The following is an 11,628-nucleotide window of genomic DNA, read 5'->3' as shown; positions in this document are numbered from 1 at the left end:
TTCCTTAATCGCTTGTTCTTATTTCTTGGTTCTGACTGCTGGCCTGTGTATTGGACTCTGCCTCTGCCTACCACCTGCCCTGACCCTTGGCTTGTATATAGAACTCAAATTCTGTATATGGAACCTCCTGTATATGGAACCATGCTTTTAGCTGCAGCTGGCCCTGACCATGGGTTTCTAGCCAGAGAACTTCCAACAGGCACACAATGATCTTCAGCTTAACAATTTAGCCCTTCCACTTTGCTAGAATTTTGTTTTTATAATAGTATAATAACTTAATTAAAGAGACAATGTCATCACATAATTACCCACATTATTTATATTAAATCCTTTTCAGGACTATGGTGACAGTCAGGACTAGTAAAGGCGTTAGCAGTACTGCGTTGGTGTCCAACTGGCCCGGACACCCATATAAAGACAGGCCCCCATGGAAGGAGAGAATTAGAAGGCTAAGCTGCAGAGTGGCACTGTGTTTTGTAATACTTTGCACTGTTTTGTATGAATAATCAAGTTTAGGTAAAGTGGTAAAGCACTGTTCTTGCCAAGCATCCTTTTGCCACAATTCAATGAGTTAGATTCCAGAGGCACAACTGTATGGGAGTTTAAAATATATTAGGGCTTTTTATAAAGGTTCAGCAATAATTATTTGGTAAATGAATTGTGTTTTTAAGTCATAATGCAACATTTTTCACCAGAATTAGGGTCACATGTTAAGTAGGGCTGCCACCTTCCCACTGAAGAAAGGTGACATGACATGGGTGGTGTTATGACATGGCAATCAGTGAATGGCCGATCAACACCTCAGTCTATTAGAGTCTTTCCCAGTTTCCCTAATTTGGACAACACGGGCAGTCCAGTAATGTTACGTGAGCTTGCGCATGATACCAAATAGCGTTCATTTTGGTAAATGGCACACTATATAGGGGTTATTTACGATCTCAAGTTCAGGTGCAATTGGTCAAATATCCCCACAGTCATTGAGCAAAAACAAAGTTACTTTATAGTATTAAAAGGTGCCCCCTGCACTCCTGTCCCAAACTAGCACAGTGCACCTATTGATGCAGGGGAACCCTGAAGTTAATTCTATCTTTAACAGTGGTGGTAGCTCCTGGGTTCCCACAGTGCACTGTTTTAATAGACCGGGTGCACTTGCACCTAAAGAATCAGGTGTGTACGTGTTTTTGACAACTACGAGAATTTTGATGGATGACTTAAATTGCATCAGCTGCACAACTCCCACTGGTGACCAAAAGAATGCTGGAATTATGAAAGAAACACTTAATTCTGGGTAAAAACATGAAGATTGTACTGAAACTGCAGTTTGCACACAGCACTTGTGGGCTTTAAATGAGCTCTTATGTCCCCTGTATTTATGTTCCGAAAGGATCACTTCTGGTGCCCTTCTTAATAACATCAGATTTGCTCAGTGCAAGTCTGTTGTGGGTATTGATGCAACCGACTAAAGGAACCCTAGAATTACTAAAAGCCCGGACTGGCAGTTGTTCCAGAACTTCTCTAGCTTCAACGGATGCACTTGCACGCTCTATCACAGCAGGCTGAAAGGGGTATATTGGCATAAGCTGCCAGGGGCAGTTGGGCTCAATGCAAACAATTATAGATTTAGTGCGTCCCTAATTTTTATGGCTCTAACAATGTACAACGGCTGCTTGGATTTCATTTTTTTATACTTGTTATTTCCCTTTGTTTTTTCTACATCATAATTTTCCAACTGTTTGGCTTATTGGTAATTCAGCCCACTGTGAAAATGTTTTGAGCACTTACCCATGCCAATACATTTACATTAAAGGGGTGGTACACCTTTAAGTTAACTTTTAGTTTGTTAAATAATGGCCAGTTCCTTGCAACTTTTCAATTAGTATTCATTTTTTTTTTTTATAGTTTTAAAATGATTTGCCTTCTTCTTCTGACTCTTTGTAGCTCTCAAATTGGGGTTCCTAACCCCGTCAGCTAAAAAAAAACCCTTACTTTTTGGGGCTACAATTTTATTGTTATTTTTTATTTCTTATCTTTCTGTTCATGCCTCTCCTATTCATATTGCAGTTTCTCATTTAAACCACTGCCTGGTTGCTAGGATAATTTGAACCCTAGCAACCAGATAGCTTCTAAAATTTCAAACTGGAGAGATGCTGAACAAAAAGTTAAATAATTCAAAAACCACAAATAAAAAAAATGAAGACCAACTGCAATGGTCTCAGAATAGCACCCTCCACAACATACTAAAAGTTAATTTAAAGCTGAAAAAACTCTTTAACATTTAAACAAAGCAAATGAAATTAATATACTTCTCATGATAATATTTGCCCAAGGGACTTTGGTGATTTGGGATGCTTGTTTTTGAGTGATTAATTCATTGTTCATTAGTTCCCATTAATACAAAGCATTTATCCCTTTGAAGTTTTATTCTCTTACCCCCCATCTGAGCTTCTGGGCTGGGTAATGTCATTCAGCATTATGTTATCACTGGCTTAACAAGCCTGACAAGGTGTGTGAATTGTTTGGGTAACATATCCCAGCAACCAGCTTGTGCAGCAGGGGCCCTCAGTCAGTTCCCAGATCACGGTTCTGGTTACTATTAAAAAAAAAGAGAAATCTTATGTTGTTTTTAAAGAATTTCTTCCCTTCCATTTGGTGATGTTTCAGGATAACTGCTCAGACTGCTGCAGTTTTGCTTTAATTGCTCTCGCCGTTTGGAGCATTGCTGTCAATATTTTATTGTACTTTCCAAATGGGGATTCCACGTACGCTTCAGCCAACCAGCTCACTAATTACGTCTGGTATTTCGAGGGCATCTGCTTTGGAGGTATTATGGTGAGTATTATATGCTGAGTTCTGTAGAGCTGTGTTCTTACCAGTGAGGCACCCATGCAAAGTCGCTAAGGCTCAGGTGCCCTCATTTTTGCCCGTCCATGATGATTCCAAGCACAAATGTGAGTTTTGTGTTTAATTTATTTATAATATTACACATTGCCAATGAACAGTTCTGGTTATTAGGCAACAAGAGGCTATATACACCTGCATACAAACTTTTGTTACGTCAGTCATTGTGTTAATTCAGCAACATGTAAAATAAGTAGTATGTGCACTATTTTTCTCTATATTTCCTTTCATGTTATATACAGAGTACAAACAAACCCTTATTTTAGCCAATTATTTTAAAAATAAGCAATGCGTGATTATGCTATATCATATGAGGTTACATAGTTACATAGTTACATAGTTACATAGGGTTGAAAAAAGACCATTGTCCATCAAGTTCAACCCATCCGAGTAAACCCAGCACACAACCTATACTAACCAAACTATACACTCACATACATAAACTATATATATACAACCAGTAATACTAACTGTAGATATTAGTATCACAATAGCCTTGGATATTCTGCTTGTTCAAAAACTCATCCAGGCCCCTCTTAAAGGCATTAACAGAGTCTGCCATTACCACATCACTAGGAAGGGCATTCCACAGCCTCACTGCCCTCACCGTGAAAAACCACCTACGCTGCTTCAAATGGAAGCTCTGTTCCTCTAATCTATAGGGGTGACCTCTGGTGCGCTGATTGTTTTTATGGGAAAAAAGAACATCCCCCAACTGCCTATAATCCCCTCTAATGTACTTGTACAGAGTAATCATGTCCCCTCTGGAAAACCGGCTTCATAATTGCAAATCTGGACAAAGTCAGCACTTATACTGCATTAGCAGTTGCCATTGCATTCCTTTAAAACCAGGGACAATAGTAGCTGCTACTTGTTGGAAAATAAGCTTTATTTGGGGAAATAAAAGTGCCACACAGAAAGCTGTGAAATCTAGGAAAAAACTAATCTCCCTGGGTGCCATTGATTTTAGTGCTACAGGAAAATATAAAAATTGCAACCAGTGGACCATTAAAAAATGACCAATTCTTAGTAAGCATTGATAAGGGGTAAAAGGTATGTGACAAAAGAGTTCCTGTGATACCCTCGTCACCAACCACATGCCTTGTAAAGTAGCATGATTTTTAGTTTAAGGTTGAACTCACAATGGCAATTTCTATGTGCCATAGAGCTCAGAGGGTAAAGCTATGACAAAACAATCTTGGGCCTATATATTAGAAGTAGAGAAGGTTAGAGAATCTAACCCCTAGCTGTAAAAATAAAACAAAGTACACTAACTATGACTGTTTTGATTCTGCACAGATACTGATTATAGCTTCAATCCTTCTGCTGGTGAATAAATATACCTGCTGCCCCTGCTGCTGCCCCCAGACACGGACATATGACATAAAATACACTGTAAGTAGAACATCTGTGTTGGGGTTTCGTTTAAAGCAGGAACCCTAACATCTTTCTCAAAATATGTGTTTCTCCCTACACTAATTTCTTTCCTTTTTGGTTCCTGTATGCAGGTGTTTGTATGTGTATGTAGGTGTAATACAGAAAGGGGCTGGTATAGAATCATCCAATGTTGAATATTTACACGTGTAAAAATAGGTGTAAATATTCATCTCATATTTATATGATGTTGTGTATAGAAAGCTTATAAAATAGCAGATGTATCTACAATTCATATGTAAACACTCCCTTAATTATACAAATCTGTATGCAATGTACAAGCATTATTCCATTATTATTGTGCACAGCTTTTTACCCAACTCAACTGGCATTGCTGGTGTTGACACAAATTGTTTGCTCACCATTTCTCAATGTCCTTATGATCACTGGTTACTGACTGTAGGGCTCATTTACGTCTGTGGATGCAATGGGCAACTTCCCCACAGTCAGTTGTGCATAAAAGCACTTTCAGCACTTGCGTCAATATGCTCTTTGCACTTCTATATAATTGTGCTCGGCACCGCTCAATCCTTCCTGCCTTCAATTCCAAATCAGGCACCTGTTGACGCAGGGGAACCCTCGTGCTACCACCACCAACTAACCAGGCAGCAGTTTCAGGGCTACCTTTGCGCCCTGCGTCAGTGGGCACAGTGCACTTGCGCCTAAAGAATCGGGTGCAGACTTCACTTGCATGCCAAACAGCAGAAATGACACCAGGCAGGCTTCTAAAATGTAATGAAGCAAATGCACAGTTGTGTCCATCGTGGTAAATCAGAACCAGTTGTGCCAGGTGCATCTCATTGGCAACAGGCTTAGCACCGGCTTGTAGCTGCAGTGACACTTGCATTGTGGGGGGGGGGGGAAGAAAACTACATTGTGTGAAAAAAAAACATGCCAATTTTAGTTTGCTCACTGGGCCCATGGATGTAAATGAGTCCTGTATCTTCTCATTTGGTATTTGTGGCTATGTACCCCTACACTTTGTGCTACAATTCTAACCCTTTTCTTTATTTCTTTAGAGACTGGGATCAATGATTTTTGCTCTCCTAGGACTGGTATTCTCCGGATATTCTCTGATCATTTCAGCCCTGGCATTAGCTCAAGGCCCATACTGCAAGCTTATAGATGGAACCTGGAATTACCCTTTCCAAAACACTGGGGGAGGGTAGGTCTTTTAAATTTCTCAGTTGTTATTTACACTTACACACAGTTTGGCAGCATCACTGTATTCAATACATTGATATTTTGATAATTAGCTCTTGATTTGCTTCCCACTGTAAATGTAACTTTTTTTTAATTAGGTATCTTGTGGCGTATTCCTCCTGGGCTCAGTGTACAGAGCCAACCTACGTGGTGGAGTGGAATGTCATTTTATTCTCCCTCCTGATTATGCTTGGAGCTCTTGAAGTTATTATCTGCTCAATTAAAGTATTATATGACCTGAAAATCATCTTAAGTGCATCACACTGCATCATACCACAGGTAAATATATTCTTCTATGGCAGGTTACAGAACCAGAATGAATATGCTGACAGCAGCAGTTTTAGGGGTACATAGCACATGTATATTTCACCTCACCTTAATGAAATGGAGTGGCATGCCTCAGAACTCACCTATAACTCACCTATAATGTCTTCTTAATCATAAGCCAGCACAAATGGTTTCGTAACTTGGGAACCAGTCTCTACTGCTTGCTGGTTAAAATAGGTTTCATTTGTGTTGTCAGATGTTTTATTACAAAATGTCCTTATACAGCAAGTGTGCTGTAAATTTCTATTCCTTCACTGTGTTAAAAGTCACACTCACTATATTTATTATACATCAATTAGTCATCACATCACGTTCGATACCTCTCATCATTTTGCTCCAGCTAGCATACGCAAAGGGAACCTGGTGCAAAATGACCCTTTCCTATTTAGCCTGAATGCCTTTGCTAACTTGAGACATTGTACCAAATATACATAGACAAAGAACCTGCAGTACCTTCCAAAACTCCAAACAATTATTAACTGGGAAAAGCACAACACTGAGGTCATGTTAGCTTGCTGCCAAGTTTAAACAACCAACACAAAGCTCTTAGCGCAATACCAAATATACAATTTTAAAGTTAAAAACCTAAAAGTGAAACATTTATTTCAATTTATTACTTTTTCAAAATAACATTTTTCAATTTATTATTTATTACTGCTTCCTCCTCTACTTTTTAGCTTTCCTGAAAGCTTGTTTGGTCCTTTCAGGCTGCCTACCAAGTTTTTTTTTTAATATGATAAAGTCACTTGCACATAGTTAATAGAAGGTCCTCCACACACACAGCATATCTCTCTAGGGCCTGACTTACACCTCAGTACGGATGCGATCAAGGTGGCCACACCAGTGAGGTGATTTTCTAATTACTACCTGGGAAAGTGCCCCACGCCAGCCAGTCCATGTGCAGATCTAGATGCATACCTGGGAGAATATATATTTGTATACACCTGACAAGTGGTGTCATTTAGGTTAAAGACCACTGTGGGCTCATTTATAAACACTGGGCAAATTTGCACCTGGGTAGTAACCCATAGCAACCAATATTTGATTACATTTCTACCGCCAGATGGCGGTAGAACAATGAAAGAAAACCTCTGATTGGTTACCATGGGTTACTGCCCAGGCGCAAATTTGTCCAGTGTCCAGTGAGTGTAAGCAGTCCCAGGCTTATGTGGAGTGGGTAATGTAATGGAGTGATCTTGATAATATGAACCAAGTGTAACACATCAACCAAACCCAAAAATGAAGTGTGCAAAATGCAAAAAAAGAAATCTTAGCAGCTATCTAGTTTTTGGGTTTTTAGTTTTACCCTAGCAACCAGGCAGTGATGTTAATGAAAGACTTGAAAATTAATAGGAGAGAGCCTGAAAAGAAAGTAACAAAATAACTAAATAACAATAAAATGAGACCAAAGTCTTACGAAGCAAAAGCTTTTTGGCTTCCAAGATCAGTTCCCCCATCCCCTCTGTAAGACGGAAGAGGCAGAATAGGAAGGCAAATAATTAAAAAACTAAAAAAAAAAGAAAACCAAATAAAAAGTTGCTAAGATTAAGAAAATAGTTAAGTTAACTTAAAGGTGAACCACCCCTTTAAGGATTCAGTGTCTAGTCTTAGACACATAGCCAAGAGACATTTGAGGCTCATAGTCCTCACACTACTTGTGTGTCATCGTCCTTAGATGTGAAATAATTACTGTTAGTTCAGTGAATAGAACTTGTTCTAAACATACTTTTGTCTATTCTTTTAATTAGAAAATATTAATAGCATTTCAATTATCTCTGCTCTAAACAGGTACTAATTTGACATAAATAGAAATGCCATATTTTATATACTCTACTTAATGCACCAGCACTGGGCTGGTACAGAAGCCCAAAACATAACGTATAACATTTTTGCCCTATTTCTTTAGTTAGGCTTTAGTTTTAAGTATGTGAGGAGGAGCCAAAACAAATATTTGCTTGGCAGCTTTTCTATACATAGGACTCCGAGGGGCCAAGGGGGCATCCAGTTAGACTGGAAGTAAAACAGTTTCATCATGTTCAGCTTTAACAGGGACATTTTACTCTGAAACACTGTATGGGTTTCTTAGGGATAAGGTGATGGCTATATTACTATCTGAACTGGAAAGGGTTATGTGATACTTACATTAAAGAAATGTTCTCTCCAGCTCCAGCAATTAGAATGTATTAGTGATAACATATTCTTTTCATTGTAATGTATGGGTCGGGATGATTTTTTCCTTTGAGGCAGTTCAGCCTGAATTTATAAGAATATTGTGAACCTGTTGGACTGTTCTCTTTTTCAGCTTTGCCTTCAACCAACATAGTTTTGCACACATTTATTTAAATAAAAAGTTGGAGACCTTGTGATCATGGCATCTGCTAATTTGTATTACTTATCAACCCCTCTGTGTAGGTAGATATTATCTTATTGAGTCAATGCTCTTGGAGCAAACTCCATCTATATCTGGATCATTTCCCGTATCCCACTCCGCAGGTGTTCAACACAAACACGGGGTTTGACTGCCCTTTAGTGAAATTCTCATATTCACTGCTGAACACAACAAGCCTTATTTGCTATTACAGGTATAGGATCCATTATCCAGAATGCTCGGGACCAAGGGTATTCCGGATAAGGGGTCTTTCCGTAATTTGGATCTCCATACCTTAAGTCTACTAAAAAATCAATAAAACATTAATTAAACCCTATTGGATTGTTTTGCATCCAATAAGGATTATATATATCTTAGTTGGGATCAGTTACAAGGTACTGTTTTATTACTACAGAGATAAAGGAAATAAGTTTTAAAATTCTGAATTATTTGATTAAAATGGAGCCTATGGGAGACGGGCATTCCGGGATCCCATACCTGTAGTAGTTTTCCTGAGCCTAATGCCAATGGGACAACTTGTTGAAGATGCACTGCACCACGAAACTTATCAGAATTTAAAGGCTTTATTATTCACCTCTGTTTCACCTGTGTGACTCCCAATTCACAAACTTGCAACCATAAACTTAAAGAAACAAAAACACATCTAGGCGCGCTCACTTTATTTCAATAACAGGAATATACCGCAGACATTGTGCCCCCCCCCTGAAATTATGCTAATTTTAACAATTTTTAACAATTTTCACTTCTTTTGTTTCAGGAGACTGCACTGTGGGCACCTACAAAATCTGGCCTTGTATGAGAAGATACAAGATATTTAAAGGGGACACAATGTGCAAAGAACAAGAATGCGCCAGTGAATTATACTTCTCTAAATATAGAGCAATTGTGCTGAAAAAAGATTGATGTGCTGATTTACTGAGAAATTCCCCCATCTCACCCATTTCTTTCACTTCCCACTGCCTTTTCCAGACTGTGCCGGGGCACTCAGCACACTGCACTGTAGGATAGGAACCAATCAGCAGCTAGATGGACCCGATAGGGAACTGAAGCCTGTGACTGCAGCTTCAATATAGCCTACTAAATGTAACTAAAATGTTGCTAATTCTATAATAAAGATATTTTTCTCCAAAAAAAATAATACAAAAGGTTTAAAGCAAGGACGCTTGGTGTGTGATTTCTTTTGGGAATATTTCGATTTTGTATAAATTGTGATATGTACTTCAGTTCACAAAGTGAATTCCTAATGTGGATGGTGATTTGGAACACAGTTGATCTTATTGGATCTGTTGAAGGCTAAGCTAGTGGGTTAGATCTCAAGGAGATCATCTCTGTAATTAATAACTGTTGTACAAAAAGACAAAGTATAAGGATAAATTGTAATCCATTTGGCCCTGCATTGTGTATATTTTAGAAGCATTAAGGAAGGGACAAGTTAATAATATAACTGGACTTGGAACAACTAGATAAGTATTGAAAATTTGAAATAACAGAACATAAAGGATAAGTGAGCCTTTTATTTTAAAATCCATATATATTACTCTAAACAGCCATTAGATTAGCATACATTTCTCCCTGCATGCAGATTTATTTTGTTTCTCTATTGCAAGCAGCTGAACTGCAGCTCTTTTAGTCCCTTCCTTGTCTAGCATGAAGCTCTGCCCCTTTTGCTTTTTGGGCCCTCCTTCTCTCTCTCTATGAAAACCTTAAAAAAGGTGCTTACTGGGCATGCTCACTGTCTCTGCTCCAATTACATTAAAATCAATCGCAGTAGGCACATTTTTGAGGTCATCATAGAGAGAGGGAGGGCTCAGAAAGCAAAAGTGGGCTGAGCTTCACACCAGACAAGGAAGTCAGTAAAAGAGCTGTGACTGGCTGTAATAGAGAAGCAACATAAAGGAGGTAAGGTATCTTATTCTGGGGGCTGCACAGTAAGTTTAGAGATTTTAAAATAATGTAAGGGTATAGTGGCTATAACTAAAGTGTATTTCTATATGTATTTAATTGGGTTTTATTTTTTTATGATAAGAAGACTGAGACAAGTAAGCTTGCAACATACCTTACTATGTAACACCTTTGTGGAAGGACAAAATTAACCTAATTTGCACTAAATGTGCCTGAATGTGCATATATAGTCTGTATTTGTGTCCATGTAATATTGGTTGGATTATACACATATTGCAATTTTGCAATTCTCGAAATATTTCCTATTGTAAGTTTATGGTAAATTGGCATTTGTACAACCGTAAGCTACACCAAACTTGAACCAAAATGAGACTATTTTTCTTATGTGAGCCCTCGTATAAATCAGTGCAGGGTGTTGTGCAACTATAACTCACACAACTAAGTGGTTCTTGAACTTAACCACTGTAAATGTGGCATTATAGTTAAAAGGATTCTGTCATGATTTTAATGGTGTAGTTAACTGTAAGGTGTAACTTTAACTGTAATATTGGTGTGTAGGCAGCCATCTCAGTGCCTGATAGTGATGAGCGAATTTTGTCACCAGGCATTCGCAGCGAATTTCTGCATCTTGCCATTGGTGAATTGTTTTGCGAAACTTCCATGAAAATTTGCAGTGGAAAAATTTGTTTGACAGAATGCCTTTAAGTAAGCTGAGTAACTTTGGTGCTGAATGGCTCTGTCCTATATATCAAATGACAGCAATTCCAATTATTTCTATGGAAAACATTTTCTTTTATACATATGGACAACCCCACATTTACTTAAAAATCTGCACAATATCAAAGCAGACTGTGCCAGCAAGATTGCAGGTAGAATCTGTAATTATCACAAAATCTGCCTTAATTTTAAAGAAGAATGAAAGTCATTTTGGCATTTTACTGCCAATAGATTCACCACATTAGTGCCACCTAGAACACTATATTTATTCTGCAGAAAGCTTTACCATATCTGAATAAAGAACCCTAGAAGCTTTCTCAGTTTGCTTAAGATTGCAGTGGCATTTTAGCTTGGTCTTCATAGCTTCTTGCTGTATAGGTCTAGCCCTTATAGCTTACATTACAGGGAGGGGGGGGGGGGAGTTCTTAGCATTCTTGTGGGAGGGGGAAGCAGGAGAGGGGAGAGACAGAGGAGAGAACTGAGCAGGATCCTGCCCAAGGAATGAAGGATTTTTCTGAGAGAGGAAGTCAGATACCCGAAGAACATGTTTACAAAAAAGGAGACAAGAAATCATGTGTTTCTTTTGATAGAGGAACTTTTTATGCTTATGGATGTATTTACATAGACCTTTCTGATAAAGCTTACTTAGTTTTTACCTTTCCTTCTCCTTTAAACCAGGAAGGGGCAGGTTTATATAACAACCTAATGAAAGGGTTGCTTGCAACTGACCTTAATAAGGTTGCATGTAGATTCAATGG

The 11,628-nt window shown here is 38.4% G+C and overlaps 1 protein-coding gene across 1 annotated transcript; it reads left to right on the top strand.

The window, feature by feature from the left end:
- Nucleotides 1-2,526: 2,526 nt before the first annotated feature.
- On the top strand, nt 2,527-9,408 carry tm4sf18 (transmembrane 4 L six family member 18). The gene is made up of 5 exons (XM_002937328.5): nt 2,527-2,829; nt 4,198-4,293; nt 5,352-5,497; nt 5,634-5,814; nt 9,009-9,408. The coding sequence occupies exons 1-5, from the start codon at nt 2,653-2,655 to the stop codon at nt 9,048-9,050; spliced, it is 642 nt and encodes a 213-aa protein (XP_002937374.1). The 5' UTR covers nt 2,527-2,652; the 3' UTR covers nt 9,051-9,408.
- The last annotated feature ends 2,220 nt before the right edge of the window (nt 9,409-11,628 follow it).

This window comes from Xenopus tropicalis, chromosome 5, assembly GCF_000004195.4.
Source record: "Xenopus tropicalis strain Nigerian chromosome 5, UCB_Xtro_10.0, whole genome shotgun sequence".
In the NCBI taxonomy this organism is placed as follows: Eukaryota; Metazoa; Chordata; class Amphibia; order Anura; family Pipidae; genus Xenopus; species Xenopus tropicalis.
This window is presented reverse-complemented; position numbering and strand designations above follow the sequence as displayed.

Coding starts and splice junctions, on each gene's coding strand:
- tm4sf18 (XM_002937328.5), top strand. CDS start 2,653: ATGTTTCAGGATAACTGCTCAGACTGCTGCAGTTTTGCTTTAATTGCT. Junction 4,294..5,351: donor CATATGACATAAAATACACT/GTAAGTAGAACA, acceptor TTATTTCTTTAG/AGACTGGGATCAATGATTTT. Junction 5,498..5,633: donor TTCCAAAACACTGGGGGAGG/GTAGGTCTTTTA, acceptor TTTTTTAATTAG/GTATCTTGTGGCGTATTCCT.